Below are 20018 nucleotides of genomic sequence, written 5' to 3'. Positions count from 1 at the left end.
AACAAATACTCTACTTTTCTGTTTCGTGCACCAAAGTGAATAATCTCACATTTTTGCACATTTTATTCCATTGGTTGTGTTCTCATCAGCTTGGCCGTATCTCAGTGAAGTTTCTATACATTGTACTCTGTACTCAGTTTAGTATCAATGGCAAATGGAAATATGAGACTAGGGTCCCTCAGTTAGATTGTTAATATAGGTTGTGACGTGATACCCGAGTAGTCACAGTTGCCAACCTGAGAATGGGCCTTTTATTCCCACAAATTATTTTCTGTCCAGCAACCAATTCTCAATCCATGCCATTACCAGCACATCCACATGCTCTAACCTTGTTGAAAAATTTCCTATACAATTTCCTGTGCAACAAAAGCCTCCCGACAGTCAGAAACACCATGTTCACTGGTCTCCCACCCACCACACCCTATTCTACTGATAACAAGATCGAAGAACTCCAACAGATTAGTCAACCTCATGTTTCACTTCATAAATCATGTTGACTCTTCTCAACGCTTTTATTTCTTTTGAATGCATTGTCTCAAATGTACTTCATTACTGTGAGTGCTTTGAAACATCAAAAGGGTGGAAAAGGCCCAGGTTACATACAAGTTCTTCTACAAGCCTTAAAATGTCAAGTCATGTTAATTTCTAACATGGAGCCTTGAAATTTAATGAACAATGGGCTGATCTCCAGATAGAATCAGAATCAGGTTTAATATCACCTACCAATGTTGTGCAATTTGTTGTCTTGGTGGCAGCAGCATAATAATAGACAAAGAATCTGTGAATTAGGGTAGGCATATATACTGTCTATATTAAATAGTTAAATAAGTAGTGCAAAAATAAAAGTTTTAAAAAAAGTATTGAGATAGTGTTCGTGGGTTCAATGTCCATTCAGAAATCTGATGGCAGCGGGGAAGAAGCTGCTCCTGAATTGTTGAGTGTGTGCTTTCAGGTTCCTGTGCCTCCTCCATGATGGTAGCAATGAGAACAGGGCACGTCCTGGGTGATGGGGGTCCTGAATGATGGATACCGCCTTTTTGAGACATCACTCTTTGAAGATGTCCTGGATACTATGGAGGCTAGTGCCCATGATGGAGCTGACTAAGCTTACAATTCTCTGAAGCTTATTTTGATCCTGTGCAGTAGCCCCCCCCCCCCCCCCCGCCTCCCATACCAGACAGTGATATAGTCAGTTATTCCTCTCCATGGTACATCTGTAGAAGTTTGCAAGTGTCTTTGATGACATACCAAATCTCCTTAAACCCCTAATGAAATTTAGCTGTTATAACTTCTTTGTAACTGCATCGATATGTTGGGCCCAGGATAGATCCTCAGAGATGTTGACACCTGGGAACTTGAAATTGCTCACTCATTTCACTTCTGATCCGTTTTATGAGGACTAGTGTGTGTTCCCTCCTCTTACAATTTCTGAAGTCCACCATCAGTTCTTTGGTCTTACTGACATTAAGTACAAGGTTTTTGCAGGTAAAATGTCAGATATGTTGTACGTTTAAGGGAAACTATAAGAACTCCTTTATTGTCTTCCAAATACAGAATATAAAATGCAGTAAAAAACTTTACATAATTATATCATCATGTCAGACCAGCCTCTTAAGGTGAACCCCAACTCAACATTGGTGGTTGTGAATTATGTATATGTTTCTATCCCTACAATAACCCACAGAGGCCCCATGGAATTCACTAAAACTAGCATTGTGAGCCTGTCCAAGGCTCAGATCCAATGTTCAATGGATGGAGTAACAGCAAGTGCCTCTGGCTCATCCATGTTGTGACACCAGGGGCATGGTAACGGAATTCTCCTAATCTTTATGGGCTGGTTTAAGGCGCTCTACTGAAATACATTCAGGCTTTCCCCTCTTATCTATGATAACAGCTTTTTCTCTCCATTCCAAAACACAGAATGAGCCATCATAAGGAGGTCTAATGGGATGTTGGTGTGTATCATGGTGGACGAAAACAAATGAGGTGGAAGGGAGGTCAATAGGAACGCAAGAGTGTTGTACGCCATGTTGGCAGGTAGGAAAAGGTGCAAAGGAATTGGGTTTACTGAGGAGGGCAGAATGCTGTCCGCAGGCCGACCAGGTGGTCGTGGTGTCAGGAATAAAATCACCTGGCATTTGTAATGGATGCCCGTATGCCAACTCAGCCTCGGACGACTGAAGATCCTCTTTTGGAGCTGTTCTGAGCCCCTGCAGGACCCATGGGAGACGATCGTGTCAACACTCATCCTTCAGGGAAGCCTCCAGAGCAGTCTTTAAGGAGCAGTGAAACCGCTCACATAGGCCATTGGACTGTTGGTGATAAACTGTGGTGTGATATAGCTTAACACTGAGGTTCTGGGCTATCACAGCCCTTAAGTCTGATGTGAATTGGGGACCACAGTCAGAAGAAATATAAGATGGGGTGCCAAACCGAGCAACATCAGCAGCCATCTCCGATGCAAGAGGGACGACTTCTGGCCACGTTGTGGTTGTGGTCCACCATTGTAAGGGGTGCATGAAACCGCAGGGGGTGGGGTGGGGGGAGAAGAGGATCGAACAGGTTCACATTGACATGGTCAAACTGTCACTCGGGATCTCAAAAATGCCAATGGCACTTGAACATGATGGTTAATTTTCGCTCGTTGGTACTCAACACAGCTGCACTCCAACCACGCATGTTCCAACTAAGGCCATGCCACACAAACTTCAGTGCAGCCTGTTTCTGTAAGGCCTTCCAGCCTGCATGCAAGAGGCCGAGAACAGCTTGCGGGCACTATGGAGTAAGGGAGACCGCCTGAGACATCGAACAGGAGAGAAACTGCAGCTTTACTGAACATAATGTCAGCCAACCGCATGCCTGTGACTGCTGTTCGGTAAGCCTTGACCTCTGGGTCAGTAACTTGGTCGGCTACCATACCGGGATAGTCAACCCCCAATGTGTATGGCCTCAATGGCTGACCATAAGAGACAATCAGCCACGGCATTCTTTCTCCCCTTAATATGCTGTTTGTCTTTGGATACGTAGGCCAGGTGGGGTTGCTGCCATGCAGACCAAGGGGCTGATATTTTGACCTTTGCCTGCACACGTGTTTAGTGGTCAATGAACACTGTGAAATGGCAGCCTCCCCTAGAAGAAAATGAAAACAGTGGACAGCCAGATTGAGATTAAGAAGCTCATGGTCAAACGTGCTGTGTTCCTTTCGGAGGAAAGGGGCTGCCAGCTGAAGAGGGCGAACAGCTGCTACATGCCTCCGACCAACTGGTTGTGCACAGCGCCCACAGCATAGTCTGAAGCATCAGTAGTGATGGCTGTAGGTGCGTAGGTGTGCCAGACACATTGGAAAAAACTCTTCTGGTGTCCCCAAATGCCCTGTTCATGTCCACTGACAGGCAAGCACTTCAATAGGGGTATTGTCTTTAATGGCACTGTTCAGCAGCTCGCAGAATGAAGCAATGTAGGTTTTCATAAATAAAATGGCAGAGGCATTATAAGTTTAAAGGAAACTGTAACAACTTTATTGTCAAACACAGAACATAAAACACAGTAAAAACCACGTAATTGTGCCTTCACGTCAGACTAGCCTCTTAAAATGAACCCCAGCTCAGTGTTGGTGGTTGTGAATCACGCATATGTTTTCACCCAATACATTATCCTACACTGCGACACCACTCAACCAGCTGATACATGTTGCTCCTGCATACCCTCTCATCACCATCTGAAATTCTGGCCAACGATAGTGGTGTTGTTAGATGACATTTGAGCTGTGTCTAGCCGCACAGTCAAGGGAGTAGAGAGAGTAGAGCAGTTGGCTAAGCACACATTCCTGAGGTGTGCCAGCATTGATCGTCAGCGAGATGGAGATGTTTCTGACCTGCACAGGTTGTGGTCTTCCAGTTAAGAGGTCGAAGATCCAGCTGCAGAGGGAGGTACAGAGGCCCAGGTTTTGGACCTTTTTGATCAGAGCTGTAGGAATGATGGTGTTAAACACTGAGCTGTTGTCAATAAACAGCATCCTGACAGAGGTATTAATATTGTCCAGGTGATCCAAGGCTGCGTTAAGAGCCAATGCGATTGCATCCACCATAGATCTGTTGTGGCAATAGGCAAATTGCAGTGGGTCAGGTCCTAGCTGAGAGAAGAGTTGACTCTAGCCATAACCAACCTCTCAATGCACTTCATCAATGTAGATGTAAGTGCTGCTAGACAATAGTCATTAAGGCAGCTCATCCTGCTCTTCTTGGGCTCTAGTATAATTGTTGCCCATTTGAAGCTGGTGGGTACTTCCAACTGTAGTAATGAGAGATTGAAGATGTCTTTGAAAACACCCGTCAGTTGGCTGGCACAGCTTTTCACAGCCCTACAGGTACTCCATTGGGACCTGTCGCCCTGCGAGAGTTCACCCTCTTGAAAGACAGTCCGACGTCAACCTCCGAGACCAAAGGTTACAGGGTCACCAGATGCTGCAGGGATCCTCTTAGCTGTAGGTTTATTCTCCCTTTCAAAATGCGCATAAAAGGCATTGAGCTCATATGGAAATGAAGCATTACTGCTATTCATGATGTTAGGTTTCACTTTGCAGGAAGTAATGCCCTGCAAATGATTAACTTGTAGTTTATTATCTTGCTTTACAACTCAGCAGTAATAACAGTTGTTGCTAGCCCATTCATAGTAAACAAACACACAATAAACTATAGTAAGGTAATGGCATGCTAATGGTGATGAATGTAGAGAAATGCCAAGAAGATGGAACAAGATAAAGAAATATTCAAGGGGAAAATATTCAAGGCCAGATCGTGTCTAACAAGCCTGATAGAGTTCTTTGAGGAGGTGACCAGGCATATAGATGAGGGTAGTGCAGTGGATGTGATCTACATCAATTTTAGTAAGGCGTTTGATAAGGTTCCACATGGTAGGCTTATTCAGAAAGTCAGAAGTCATGGGATCCAGGGAAGTTTGGCCAGGTGGGTTCAGAATCGGCTTGCCTGCAGAAAGCAGAGGGTCGTGGTGCAGGGAGTACATTCAGATTGGAGGGTTGTGAGTAGTGGTGTCCCACAAGGATCGGTTCTGGGACCTCTACTTTTCATGATTTTTATTAATGACCTGGATGTGGGGGTGGAAGGGTGGGTTGGCAAGTTTGCAGACGACAAAGAGGTTGGTGGTGTTGTGGATAGTGTAGAGGATTGTCTAAGATTGCAGAGAGACATTGATAGGATGCAGAAGTGGGCTGAGAAGTGGCAGATGGAGTCCAACCCAGAGAAGTGTGAGGTGATATACTTTGGAAGGCCAAACTCCAAGGCAGAGTACAAAGTAAATGGCAGGATACTTGGAAGTGTGGAGGAGCAGAGGGATCTGGGGGTATATGCCCACAGATCCCTGAAAGTTGCCTTACAGGTAGACAGGGTAGTTAAGAAATCTTCTGGAGTGTTAGCTTTCATAAGTCGAGGGATAGAGTTTAAGAGACGTGATGTAATGATGCAGCTCTATAAAACTCTAGTTAGGCCACACTTGGAGTACTGTGTCCAGTTTTGGTCGCCTCACTATAGGAAGGATGTGGAAGCATTGGAAAGGGTACAGAGGAGATTTACCAGGATGCTGACTGGTTTAGAGAGTATACATTATGATCAGAGATTAAGGGAGCTAGGACTTTATTCTCTGGAGAGGAGGATGAGAGGAGACATGATAGAGGTATACAAGATATTAAGAGGAATAGATAGAGTGGACAGCCAGCACCTCTTCCCCAGGGCACCACTGCTCAATACAAGAGGACATGGCTTAACGGTAAAGGGTGGAAAGTTCAAGGGGGATATTAGAGGAAGGTTTTTTACTCAGAGAGTGATTGGTGTGTGGAGTGCACTGCCTGAGTTAGTGGTGGAGGCAGATACACTAGCAAAATTTAAGAGACAGGATTATGGAGGAATTTAAGGTGGAGGGTTATATGGGAGACAGGGTTTAAGGGTTGGCACAGCATTGTGGGCCGAAGGGCCTGTACTGTGCTGTATTGTTCTATGTTCTCTGAAAACATAATATGAAAACAATCGGGATAGTTGAAGTTTGTAGAAAATATCAGGAATCCAGACTTGTAGCAGTGCATGAAGTAGTTGTTCCTCACAGCAGCAGCAGGCACTATTGCTTCTAGCCTGTTCTTTCATTTAAGTGAGACTGCTCTCTGGCCATATCCATTTAAAGATTAGATTTATTTGTCACATGTATGTCAGAACATGCAGTGACAGCGTAGTTTGAGCAAATTCAGATCAGTGAGGATTGTACTGGGCAGCTCACAAGTGTCGCTGAGCCCCTGCTGCCAACTCAGTAACCCTGACCGTACATCTTTGGAATGTGGGAGGAAACCCACATGGTCACAGGGAGAACATACAAACTCCTTACAGGCAGCGGTTGAAATCGAACTCCGATAGATCGCTGGCACTATAATAGCATTACGCTAACAGCTACTGTGCCACCCTTCATTTCTACCTGTGATTAACAAAAATGTATCAGTCTAAGATTTAAAAAGGAATTGTCATTTGCAGAAGAACTAAAGCTTCTAATTGATTTTGATGTATGAAAAGCTTGAGACTTACTTTGATACTACATTCTTAGTCCAGGACTTCCCACTTAATGGAAGTAGTTTATTTAATAGATCCTTTTTGCTTAATCCTGAAAACTTCAATAAAATGTTTCTTAATATATTCCAGAGAGTACAATCCTAGTTTGTGTCATTTATCTTAATAATCCATCTGATGCTGTTCTGTTTTTTATTCATGTTAATCTATAGTACATTGCTTGTACGCATTGTATACTGGGCCTTTTTGTAGTACATAGTATATCTGTGAGTCTAGTTCAAGGACTGGAGGTTGGACGCCTGCATGTGTGCAAATGGGTGAGAGGGAGAAAGGGGCTAGTTTTGCTGTAGTTGCTTTGTATTGTTGCTGTAATTGTATTGCTCTGCTGAATAGCGTGGGCAGGCTATGTTGGTGCCAGAATGTGTGGTGCCATTTTTGGGCTGCTCCCAGCACGTCGTTAGGTAAGGCTGGTTGTTAATACAAACAACACATTTCACTGTATGTTTCAAGGTACATGTGATACAAAAATGAATGTGAAAGCTGATTTATCGTTCCAAGTACCCAGAATTACTCTCAATACTCTGTGTGTGCTCTAAGCAAGGCATGATACTACTGTAACATGACCTCTGCATGTATTTATGGGATATTGTCATCATTTTAACAAAAGAAATATTAGTAGGCTATTCAGCGCTTTGAGGCAATTACCAAATCCATAGCTATTCCTTCTTGATTCAATTTACTTGAATTACTCTCCTATCCTTCAATTCCCTATCTAACCAGAAATCTACTGATCTCTGTTTACGATGAACTCAGTGACACAACTCATTGGGATTGAGAATTCCTCATCTCAGCCCTAAGTAACCAACCACTTATTCTGAAACTATGACACCTAACTGTAGGGCCTTCATTTAGGGAAGACATCATCCTTGTATCCAGTCTGTTGAACCAGGTGAATGGGTCAATTTTCCTGGGGGTATACTGCACAGAATAGAGCAATCGTAAATTATTTTGTTCAGATCATCAGGGCAGAAAGCTAAATATGTTTCAGGATGCCACTACCACATTCTCATTAGAACATGAATGGAGGTATTTATCACAAATTTTGCCAAGTTTTATAGTGGCATCTGGTCTTTTGAAGAAATATTAATAACCAGGGACTTCAAATCCTTGGCTATTAATATGGCGAAAGAGCTGATTGTGGACCAGGAAGGGTAAGATGAAGGAACACATACCAGTCTTCATAGAGGGATCAGAAGTGGAGAGAGTGAGCAGTTTCTGGATGTCAAGATTTCTGCGGATCTAACCTGGTCCCAAAATATTGATGTAGATATAAAGAAGGCAAGACAGTGGCTATACTTCATTAGGAGTTTGAAGAGATTTGGCATGACAACAAATACACTCAAAAACTTCTATAGTTATACCGTGGAGAGCATTCTGACAGGCTGCATCACTGTCTGGAATTTGGAGGGGGTGAGGACTACTGCACTGGACCGAAAGAAGCAGCAGAGGGTTGTGAACCTAGTCAGCTCTATCTTGGATACTAACCTACAAGTACCCAGGACATCTTCAGAGTGGTGTCTCAGAAAGGCAGCATCCATTATTGCCTCCCAGGGCATGCCTTTTTCTCACTGTTACCATCAGGAACACCCAGCAATTCAGGAACAACTTCTTCCCCTCTGCCATCCAATTCCTAAATGGACATTGAACCCTTAGACACTACCTCACTTTTTTTTAGTATAGTATACAGTATTTTTTTTGTACTTTTTTGATCTATTCAATCTATGTATACTGTAATTGATTTACTTGCTTATTTATTATTTTTTTTACTCTTCTTTATTATGTATTGCATTGAACTGCTGCTGCTAAGTTAACAGATTTCACGTCACATGCCGGTTGATAATAAACCTGATTCTGATTGTGAAATACCTACTTGTGAATACTGACTACTGAAAATTAGTCTTTAAGGATGCACAGCAGTATAATTCCATCCCAGTGAACCCTGATCACAGGAAGATGTGCTCTGGCCATTCATACTCTTTGATTAGAAAGTAAGAATTAAGTCACATTTTCCATACATCTGAATTATTATAATAATGCTACCAATGAAATATGAAAAATGATATAACATCAAAATTGTCCCAGTAGTATATTTTTACTGAAAGGCTCAGATTATACGACAAATCTTGACAGCTCCAATAGATGGTACATTTATCATCTGCTAAGTGAAGCAAAACTGGAGAGATTTCGCTGTGCCTATGTTGCAGAATTTAGAACTCCGGCCAATGACAGAAAGATGAAAACACTAAAAGAATTGATCATATTTGTTCTAAATAAACTTTCTTCTTTCAAATCCATAACAATCATTACAAATATTCATTTAAGTGTCTTTGACAGCTGCAACTATGTGCTGCAAAAATCACTGTACATTCTTATGAAAATTCTTGAATGTGATATACTTGTTATGATCAACAGAATGGAAGTCTTTCTATTTATTATTTTCAGTACAGCATATTTTTGGACTTTTCAAACGGGCATATCATGTGGGACTGCCAAAGCAATGGCTTGCCACTAGAGATTACAGCTGGCTATATCTCTTCAAGTCTGATTTAGCTGGACAAATCCTCAGAAGACTTGACATTTCTAAGACAGGAACAGTCAAATACAAATGGAATAAATAAATTTAAAGTCAAGGGGGTGAGTTGAGACATACATCTTCTTACTTAGAGCATGATTCTCTGGAAAATCCTGCAAATAAGGAGCACTCTATTTAAGTTCCCACTGTCACCCTTAACCCCAGTATTGAAGCAGTCAGTTGCCTGGCAACCACTGACACCAGCTACCAGTATGTCCACATTGGGATATACAGAGAAGTACAAGTTGTTGTCATTTGTGGTATTGTTACCAAACTGACAAGATTTGCCAACATTTTCTCATAAATAAAAATCAAACTAATTCCTTCTGAGCATGTCAGTTTTTCTCCTTTGAAAGAAAAAAACATGAATTCACCATGTTTTATTTGAATATCAGCCTTTATTAATAAACATGTTTAGACTGAAACCACGAGGGATTGAGGGATTTTAAATTGTAGTTTATCAAGAAATAATATTTCAGTCACACAGCTGTTTTAAACTCAGTTATGAAAATAATCTCTTCTGAACCACTTTTTGTGATCAATGATGCAAAAAAATCTAATAACATAAATATTATCAAATACCAGAAAAGTTCAAAAGTGAATGACCCAATATATCCTGCTGAAGTCCAGTATCCTTCCAGATTTACTTGTTACACTTCTCAGTGTTGTAAACATTCTGTACGTACATATTTCGAGTAGGTTGATTTTTCTCAGAACTGCCAACAGCTCTTTACTCCATAGTTCCCATGTTAATATTCTTCAGTATTCCCAAATCAAAACAGCCTCCTACCAGTGCAAAGTAGCCACATAAAAATCTGCCAACCTCTTTATAGGAGCTCAATACTATTTTCATGTACAGAATTCCACAAAAAAAATAAGGGGTATTTATGGCTAACAGGTTATTTGATTATTCTAAGTCATCTGAATTTTCTGTGCTCATATTGAAGTACAAGACATGCAGGTGGCCCTCACATTTATCTCAGAATTTATTGAAATTCTACCTATTTGCTTCTTACAAAGTCCTTTACTAATTCAATGCCAGTTTCATGCAAGTAGTTTCACTGACTGCATACTTATAGGTCTTTCAGAGGGTATAGCGATATCTGACAACTCTGGTCAGCAATGAGTATTGTTTCAGAACCCTTTATATCCACAGCTGAAATCCAATTCACTTTTTCCCCATGATCAATACTGAGCTTTGGCAAAATATCATTACTTTTATTTTTTTGGTTGCCTTTTGCACCACTGGCTACTCCTTTAGATCTACGTACTTTCTTAGTAGTGAAGCCAACTTTTGATTTTTGCCTCGATGATTTTAAAGGTCGTTTGTCATCTGTCAAGATTTGTTCTCCAAGATCCCACAACAGGACTTTAGCATCATTCCCTCCAGAAATCAACCAATAAGGATGGGACACAGAGTTCAGAAAATGGACCTGAGAAACACCCAAACTATGACCGTGGAATCCATTTTCCAACTCAAATCTTGCTCCTGTTACTCTGAACAAACGTATTTTGCCATCTTCAGCCCCACAGGCAAATACATTACCACAACTGGCAACTGATGTGAAATGAGCCAATGGTGGATTAAAAAGCTGGCACCCAGCTATCTGCTCATTTTTTTCTTCCTCTTGTGCCAGATCCTGAAGGTTCACAGTCCAGAGGGGTTGAGATTTCTGCAAGTTCCACAGGATAACCTTCCCAGAGAAAACAAAATCAACTCAAAATGGTTGAAATGCAGATTTTCAATAGGTTTCAATAAGTACATTTAATGTCAGAGAAATGTATACAATATACAACCTGAAATTCTTTTTCTTCGCTTCATAACTTATCAAGCAGAAAGGACTTTCAACACGTTAGTTAACACTTACCCATTATTCTCATAAACTGAATATTCATCTTTTCCCCCTCTACTCCAAGTGTATGAGGAATGCAGGACATTTTTATGTCTGGATTATCTTCTCAGATGTTATCAAGTAGCACAGTTAATAGATTACTGGATGAGTGCCTTTTCCGTTGCAATTTTGGAATTTCCCATCGTAGGTAGCAGTTCAGATTTTGCAATTGTCTAAGACCCCAAACAGACAAGGGAAAAGCCAGCTATGATTCCTAAACCTTGTCTTATCTAGAAATCTCTTGTTAAATACAGGTTATAAAATCTGCTTAGGTTCAAAACCTCTTTTTCAGTATTTGGCTCACACCCGGCCATTTAAGGCAGTTCCAAGGGAGCATTTATATCTGGAATTCAATGAAGAAGATGGAATTTAAACAGATTCCAATGCCCAATGCACAGAGTCCAAAATTAGTTTAGTAACAAAGTGGAGGAATCTTATTGTACCAAGTCTCCCAGGTTTAAGGTTCATTAAAGAAATATTATACAGATATACTAGACTGTAAGATATACAGCCTGTCTGATTAATTTAAACTGTTTACATCATGTGCAACGCTGAAATCAAGATTGTGACGGAATACTCTCCCTTTGCCTTGATGAGTGCAGCTGCAAACATATCGCAGTTCACTTGATAGGAACCCCATGCAAACTTTACCACATCAAAGGATAAGGGGAGCAAAGGTACAGGATTACCACCAATGAGAAGTTGTTTCCTATGCCACACGCCATCCTGACTTGGAAATAAATCCCCATTCTTTTAACGTAGCCGGGTCAAAATCCCGAAACTCCCTACTCTACAGCATTGTGGGTAGAACTAAGTGTCAAGGCATGTAGTTATTCAAGAAAGCAGTTCACCACCACATTCTCAAGTCTAAAAGCATGGAATAAGTTTTGAAAGTTTTGTTCTTAAGTATACTTACTACATACGATTACCTTAAAATATTCAGAAAGAAATTCTAATAAAGCATTTAATATTTATGATCAGTGATCATGCTTTTCACTCAATATTTTTGTAAATCAGAAGCAGTTTATGATGTAAAAAATAGCAACTAGAACATACAGATTTAAGGTAATTGACAAAAGATCAAAAATGACATAATTTTTAAACCACTGCTTATGAAGATTGTGGAATCAGACTCAACAAGAACTTTCAAAAATGATATTGACATACACATTCAGTGGCCACTTTATTAGGTACACTTGCTCATTAATATTTAATTCACCAATCATTTGGCAGTAACTCAACGCATAAAAGCATACAGATATGGTCAAGAGGTTCAGTTGCTGCTCAGACTAAACATCAGAATGGAAAAGAAAATGATCTAAGTGACTTTGACTGTGGAATGATTGTTGGTGCCAGACAGGGAGGTTTGAGTATCTCATAAACTACAATTTTCATACTCGTGAGTCTCTAGTTTATAGAGACAGGTGTGAAAACCAAAAAAAAAATCCAGTAAACGGCAGTTCTGTGGGTCAGTACACTTTAATAATGAGAGGGGTTAGAGGAGAATGACCAGACTAGTTCAAGCTGACAAAAACGCAACAGCAACTCAAATAACCAACAACAGTGGTTATTTGTAATGTAACAACGTTACAACAGTGGTGTGCAGCAGAGCATCTTTGAACGTTGAAGTAGATGGGGTACAGCATCTGAAAACCACAGCGGGTTCCACTCCTGTACCTATTAAAGTGGGCACTGAGTGTACGCATCAGTAGGGCGAATAGGAAAAGGCAACGGTGTGGGGCTAATTAGATAGATCTTTCAAATTTTTGGAGAACAATGGGCTGGATAGCCTCCATTTGTGTTCCATTGTAATACAAGTTCACTACACAGTAGAAATATAACACACTTTTCTCTTTTCTGTAATAGCCTTCCTATTTTGAATGATAATCATAGCTTATATCTAAAATGTCATTTTGCTTTACCAAAACCTTCAGGTATTCTTTTATCTTTAACTCCATTAACAACTTAATACAGAAATTATCTCTCCCATCTCTTTGCCAATACTGAAAACACTGAACAATAATACATTGAACATTCACAGGTGACATAAAACATCACTGGCAGTGATTAAATATCTATTAAAAAATGGTCTTGGAAATGAAAAAATTAGCACCAGGACTGGCAACTAATAGAAGTCTTTTTGGAAAAGGTCTATTTACTGGATTATTCTACGTGCTGTTTTAAATGCCCTTACAAGATCTGCATTTATTAACCACATTGATTTGCTCCTGTGATCATGGTGACGAGTCACTTCATCGAACCATTTGTCCTTTGTTTAAAGAACCATATAGTGATTAGTAATTAAGAGTTCCAGTACTTAGACACAATGCTGATGAAGGAACAGCATGTTCCCCTGCAAGTCAGGATTACTTGAAAGGGGGGTGTTACTGTGTACCTTCTGATAGCAGATTTTACAGGTTTAAGAGATGCTGAAGAAATCATGGAGACATTTTGCAGTGCATTTTGGATATTGAGGCCTGCTGTAACTAAGGAGTGCTGATGAATGGAAATCTGCTCATGGTTGTCAATTATGTGCCAAGCAAAAGGTGGTTTTGGCAATGAATGGATGTTATTAGAACTGCAATCATTTATATGTAAATAGAGCTTTTTATATCTGGCTTGTGGCTTGCAGATGTTGGAAAGGCTGCGCAGAGAGTTAAGAATCAACTCATTCCCTGCAAAACACATAGGCTGTAATCTATTCCTTCTGGGGTTGGTCTAGTTAGTTCTAATTAATAGTGACCCTTTGGATATTAGAATATGGGTTACTTAGAGAAATCAATGGTATTGCATGGCATGGAGATGATTAGAGATATTCTTACTGCAAAAGCCATTGCTATGTGAGGAGCTAGATATAGAATGGAACACTTCCCATTCATCAGAGAACATCTCCACTTTTAATGAAAAGGCCTGGAAGCAGAAGCAACAAAAAAAAAGCTGGTTGGTGCCATGACATAGCTTCAAGGACTTATAGCAGTATCACTGAAGCGAGATGATTAACTTCTAACAAACATATTCTATGTTTATTCTCCTTGTAAACTGAAGTCTAAAAGAGGTAGAGGCATAAAGGGATCTATAACATGTATAAGAACTGAGGTTTACAGTATTTCTAGAAGAATTCAATTCGTAAGAGGTATTATGTTAAATGTGGTTGGAATCTTGTGAAGGGTTTACAGTAGACTTTAGTTCTGAAAACCTGCTTGGCAAAACAGAAACAGTAACCTCTCATTTGATTCCTTGAATCTTGATCAAACAAGGACTAAGATCTGATCTTTTGCTGATGTGTTGTGCCTCTGAACTCAAGGCCAATGAACAGTGAGACTGATACCCATAAGAAGTTTCTTTACTGTATACATCAAACAATAAATGTCACAGCATGAAACTACTCCAGCTGAAAAAAAATCTCTCCTTAAATAAACCTATTTTCTCCTTTCAGAGCAAACTGCAGCTCTGTATATTCTTAAACCACGGTGCTTCCAAACTGATAAAAGTTGGCTGATTTTCAGCTGGAATCATGTAGTTACCTTTGGATGCGGGTCGTATTCTTCTCAACTTTGGCCCTAAATAACCTGAAGTAAATTATTTCATCTTAGTACAGCACCATTGCTTATAGGGCTATTTTAAACACACACAATATGCTGGTGGAACACAGCAGGCCAGGCAGCATCTATATGACAAAGTACAGTCGACGTTTTGGGCCGAGACCCTTCGTCAGGACTAACTGAAAGAAAAGATAGTAAGAGATTTGAAAGCGGGAGGGGGAGGGGGAAATCCGAAATGATAGGAGAAGACCGGAGGGGGTGGGGTGAAGCTAAGAGCTAGAAAGGTGATTGGCAAAAGGGATACAGAGCTGCAGAAGGGAAAGGATCATGGGATGGGAGGCCTAGGGAGAAAAAAAGGGGGAGGGGAGCACCATAGGGAGATGGAGAGCAGGCAAGGAGTAATTATGAGAGGGGCAGAGAGAGAAAAGAGAAAAAAGGGGGGGAATAAATAAACAAATCAGGGATGGGGTAAGAAAGGGAGGAGGGGCATTAATGGAAGTTAGAGAAATCAATGTTCATGCCATCAGGTTGGAGGCTACCCAGATGGAATATAAGGTGTTGTTCCTCCAACCTGAGTGTGGCTTCATCTTGACAGTAGAGGAGGCCATGGATAGACATATCAGAACGGGAATGGGACGTGGAATTAAAATGTCTGGCCACTGGGAGACCCTGCTGTCTCTGGCAGACAGAGCGTAGGTGTTCAGTGAAACAGTCTCTTAAACAGCTCCTGATTCCCTTTGATACTCAATTATGTTACAATGCACAAAACAATACCATACATACCTGCATATCTAAACCACAGGAAAGCAGACTCTGTGGCCGCTGAGGTCGAAAAGTTACACAGGAACAAATATTTGAGTGTTTTTGTAGACTGCGGGTGACTTGCTTGCTAGCTAAGTCTATGATCTTAATTGATCCAGAATCATCTGCAGCTGCAAGATAACTGTCTGTTTCATTTAGAGAAATGCAATTTATTTCATCCTCATTCACACGGAAGCACTCAATGGGCTCCTTAAGAGATCGAATATCCAATGCACTTATTGCTTCACCATGAGATGCATAGACTATGTTTTCACATGTGTGTGAGAATGATATGCAAGTGACATCATCGCCCTCTAGATTCAGATGGCCAACGGCAGAACCTTCAATATTCCAGACTGTAAAGGATCCCTCCTCAGCTCCTGATGCCACAAGACCTTCATGGTTGACATCCAGGCATAGCACTGGAGAATCCCCTGCTGTCCACTTAGAGGCCATAATATCTATTTAACAAAAAAGGCCAAAATAACATAGTAGCACAGTTTCCCCTACACTAACTGTTCAATAACATTAAGGATAAATGCTGACAGCAAGAAAGGGCTAACCTGCCATGGTTAATTCACAGTAAGACACACAATGTTCTTGCTCATTATTACCAGCACCTTTCTTCTCTGCTCACACCACAACCCAATTCCTTCATTCCATCACTTGAAAACCTCTATAATCCCAGCCTCTCTTCATTCTTTCTGTCTTAGACCCCATTCCCACCTCCAAGTTCTCATTCGTTTTTACTTTTCTCACTCATCTTTCCATTCTTCTATCTCTACCAAACCCCATCCTGCTTAAGCCCACTGTTAAAAGCTTACCTCCACAACCCTCTGCTACCTGCTTCCCTTCACTTCATCCACTTGCCAACGTCCTCCCATCCACACCAATCAACCTTTTCAGTGTTCCCTATCTCAAGCCACTGTTCACCCTCCACCCAGCCTCACCCACCCATTTGAGCCATTGAATCTGGATCAAACAAAGACTAAGAGATCTGATCTATTGCTTATGTGTTGTGCCTCTGAGCTGAGGGCCAATGAACAATGAGACTGATACCCATAAGAGGTTTTTTCCCCTGTATACATCGAACAATAAATGGTGCAGCATTAAAGTATTTCAGCTGAAAAACATCTATCCTTAAATAAATCTATTTCCCTTTCAGAACAAACTGCAACTCTATTAAAAAAAAACATGGTGTTTCCAAACTGGTAAAAGTTGGCTGATGTTCACCTGGAATCATGTACAGCTACCTCTGGATGTGGAATATATTCTAATCAACTTTGTTTGGCTCAGAATAACCTGAAGCAAAACACACAAAATGCTGGGGGAACTCAGGAGGCCAAGCAGTTTCTATGATACAGCACAGATGCTGCCTAGCCTGCTGAGCTCCTCCTGCATTTTGTGTGCTTTGCTTGGATTTCCAGCATCTGCAGATTTTCTTTTGTTTATAATCTAAAGCAAATGGTTTCCTTTTATTACAACACCACTGCTTTTATAGCTATTTTAAATGCCCTCTCGATTCCTTTGGATAATCAATTATGTTACCAAAGCCATCATTAACAATTGCCTCACCTTACAACACAGCCATATATCTCATACTAACATCATCCTCAATTTGCTGCCTGTAAACCTTCACTTCAGGCGATGCACCCACTCTCCCTCCACTACATTTTCTCTCTCTCACTCCCTCCCCACCCTCCGCGGCCTACTCCGTCCAACGCCTCTTCCCTCACCTCCGTTTAGTCCGCCCTCCCGGAACACGTCAGGTTTTGCGTCACGCGTTCCCAGCGCGCGCGATCCTGACGTCTTCACGCCGACGCGCAGCTGCACGCTCACGCCTGCGCCTGGCCTCCCACCTCGAGCGGAGCTGCTGTGTCACACTGCGGTGCATTACAGAAGCAACAAAGAGTGCTTAATCAAGAAATATGTTTACAATATTCGAACATTACTCAATTATTAATTACACAACAGCGGGCTGAGGGGACAGGGTGAAGAGTCTCCACTGAAAAGGTGACTGTTGATTATAGTGATCACCGAGAGTGTGTTGTCCCACATTTCAGTATTGTAGTGTTGTATTAGTCTCTCACTGCTGAGGAAGACTGATAATTCAGCTAAGTATTTTATTCACTAACATCTTCCATATCAGTACTGTGAAGTTACCAATTTCTTCTGAAAATGCTCTGTGAATATACTCAGGCATAATGTGATTCAAAATTGGTACTAAGTGGGAAACATAAGAATTTGGAACAGGAATAGACTATCTGTCACTTTGAATCTGCTCTGCCATTCGTCAAAAGACTGGCTGGCTTTCTAAATCGGCTCCCAATATCCACTAATCCTGTAAACTATCCCTTAATATCCACAAATCTACTGATCTGTGTTTGAGTGAACTGAGCCTTCACAGTTCCCTGGTTAGAAAATTACAAAATTTCTCCATGTCCTGAAGAGTTTTTTCTGCATCCCAGGTCTCAGATAACCTTTTATTCAGGGACAGTGAACCTGGGTTCTACAGGGAAGCTAGCCCCTCAGCAGCCAAGTATCAAGCATTCTATGGGTTTCAGAGATCCTACTCATTCATGTAGACTCTGGAGGATACTGAAGTAACAAAAAAATTTGGGAAGCAGGTCTGGCTTCGTCTCTGGGAAGGGCCTTTGACGAGAAACATTAGCCCTGTTTCTTTTCCCACAGGTGTGGTCTGACCTGCTGAGTATGAAATGCTATTTTAATGTTTTTAGTTCCAGCATCTGCAGATTTTAAAAAAGTTTTCACTTACCTAGAGAATAAAGGCCTAATTGACTCAATTTCTCTGTATGCAGCAAATCTATCTTACAAGGAACCAGTCAGATGAAGCTTTATCTCCACCTCTTCTATGGCAAATATATCCATATTTAGATAAGGACACTTTAATTGGACATAACATTCCAGGTATGGTGTTAATAAGGCACTATGTAATCACAGTAAGATCTATTTGCCCTATACTCATATCCTCACATAAGGCCAGCACACTTTTTGCCTTCTTAACTGTTAATATGTGTACCTAGGTCCCTTTGGTTAATTGATAAATTGTCCCGTGATCAGGCTAGGGTTAAAATTGGTGGGTTGCTGGCAGCGCAGCTTGAAGGGATCGATTCCGTGTTGTATCTCCAAATACATAATCATAGATATCTCTCAGTTTGTCATTATTTAAAATAATACTGCTTATGCCTATCATATTTTTCCACATTATACTCCATCTAGTTCTGTCCTTTTTACATAGCTTGCCTATACCCTTCTGAAGCCTTGCTACATTTTCCTCTTTACTCACAATCTCAACAATCAGAAAACTCAGGAAATCAAGTCCCTTCAGTACCTTACTGATCACAGTCTGATAATGGTGTTGAGGAATTGGGGATATAAAAAAATCATTTTGAACCTATGTAACCTCTGGCTAAAAGAATAATTGGGACTGAATGGGAATTTTTGAACTGAAGTAAACTCTGTCTTCAGCAGTTAGCTAAAACTGGCTTATACTAGTTCTCCCTTGGTTTGCAGAGAGACATTGAGAGTTTGATTACATTGTACATTGTACCCTCGTTTGAGTAGGAGGAGGACTCGCCGCTAACGACAGGAATGAACATCCATCTGTAATTAAGTGAGGGCCTAGCAAAGGGAATAACTGATGAGGACTGGACAGTACATCCATCTGTAATTAAGCCTTGATCTAGCAGACTCTTATCTGTAACTAAGTTTCTCACCAACTAGCTTGGTGGGTGTACCAGTTCAAATGACATCTTGCAACAGTAATGTATGGGGCTTACTACGTATAAATATACGGCTGTAACCAGAGAGAGTGGATTCACTTGTCGGATGGTGGCAGTAGCCGGTGCTGTAGCTAACTGAACAGCTTGGCCAGTGGTGTGGCATGTTTTAGAGCACAAGTCTTCAGGATTATTGCTGAGATTTTTTCTGAGCTTATAGCCTTTGCAGTATCCAGTGCTTTCAGCCATTTCTTGATATCATGTGGAGTGAATCGGATTGGCTGCATACTGACATCTGGGATGCTGGGGACTTCTGGAGGAGACTGAGCTGGATCATCTACTCAGCACTTCTGACTGATGATTGTTGCAAATCTAGAGACAAGTCTGGAAATGAGACAACACTTCTTCGAACCAGGTGTAGTACACAATACACACATAGCGCATGATAACTCATGAAGGTAAGGATAAAATCTACAGATAAATCACACATAAATAAGAACATAAGGACATAAGAAATCGGAGCAGGAGTCGGCCATCTGGCCTGTCGAGGCTGCTCCACCATTCAATAAGATCATGGCTGATCTGACCATGGACTCATCTCCATCTACCTGCCTTATCCCCATAATGCTTAATTCCCCGACTATGCAAAAAATCTATCCGACCTTGCCTTAAATATTTTTATTGATGTAGCCTCCACTGCTTCATTGGACAGAGAATTCCACGCTCTTTGGGAAAAGCAGTTCCTCCTCATTTCTGTCCTAAATTTACTCACATCTTGAGACTATGTCCCCTAGTTCTAGTCTCACCTAGCAGTGGAAACAACTCTCCTGCCTCTATCTTATCTATCC

The 20018-nt window shown here is 41.1% G+C and overlaps 1 protein-coding gene across 3 annotated transcripts; it reads right to left on the bottom strand.

Annotated features, from left to right (window-relative positions):
• Window positions 1–10199: 10199 nt before the first annotated feature.
• On the bottom strand, window positions 10200–17213 carry wdr53 (WD repeat domain 53). 3 transcript variants are annotated; one of them, XM_073040746.1, is made up of 3 exons: window positions 17167–17213; window positions 15413–15891; window positions 10200–10889 (listed from the first exon to the last, which is right to left on the bottom strand). In XM_073040746.1, exons 2-3 carry the CDS (start codon window positions 15884–15886, stop codon window positions 10269–10271), a joined length of 1095 nt encoding a protein of 364 aa, XP_072896847.1. In that variant the 5' UTR covers window positions 15887–15891; window positions 17167–17213; the 3' UTR covers window positions 10200–10268. The 3 variants fall into 3 exon arrangements, with proteins under 3 accessions (XP_072896847.1, XP_072896848.1, XP_072896846.1); XM_073040747.1 differs by lacking the exon at window positions 17167–17213 and adding an exon at window positions 17006–17128; XM_073040745.1 differs by lacking the exon at window positions 17167–17213 and adding an exon at window positions 15994–16996.
• Between the last annotated feature and the right edge of the window lie 2805 nt (window positions 17214–20018).

The sequence above is a fragment of the Hemitrygon akajei genome, chromosome 3 (assembly GCF_048418815.1).
Source record: "Hemitrygon akajei chromosome 3, sHemAka1.3, whole genome shotgun sequence".
NCBI classification, from domain to species: domain Eukaryota; kingdom Metazoa; phylum Chordata; class Chondrichthyes; order Myliobatiformes; family Dasyatidae; genus Hemitrygon; species Hemitrygon akajei.
This window is presented reverse-complemented; position numbering and strand designations above follow the sequence as displayed.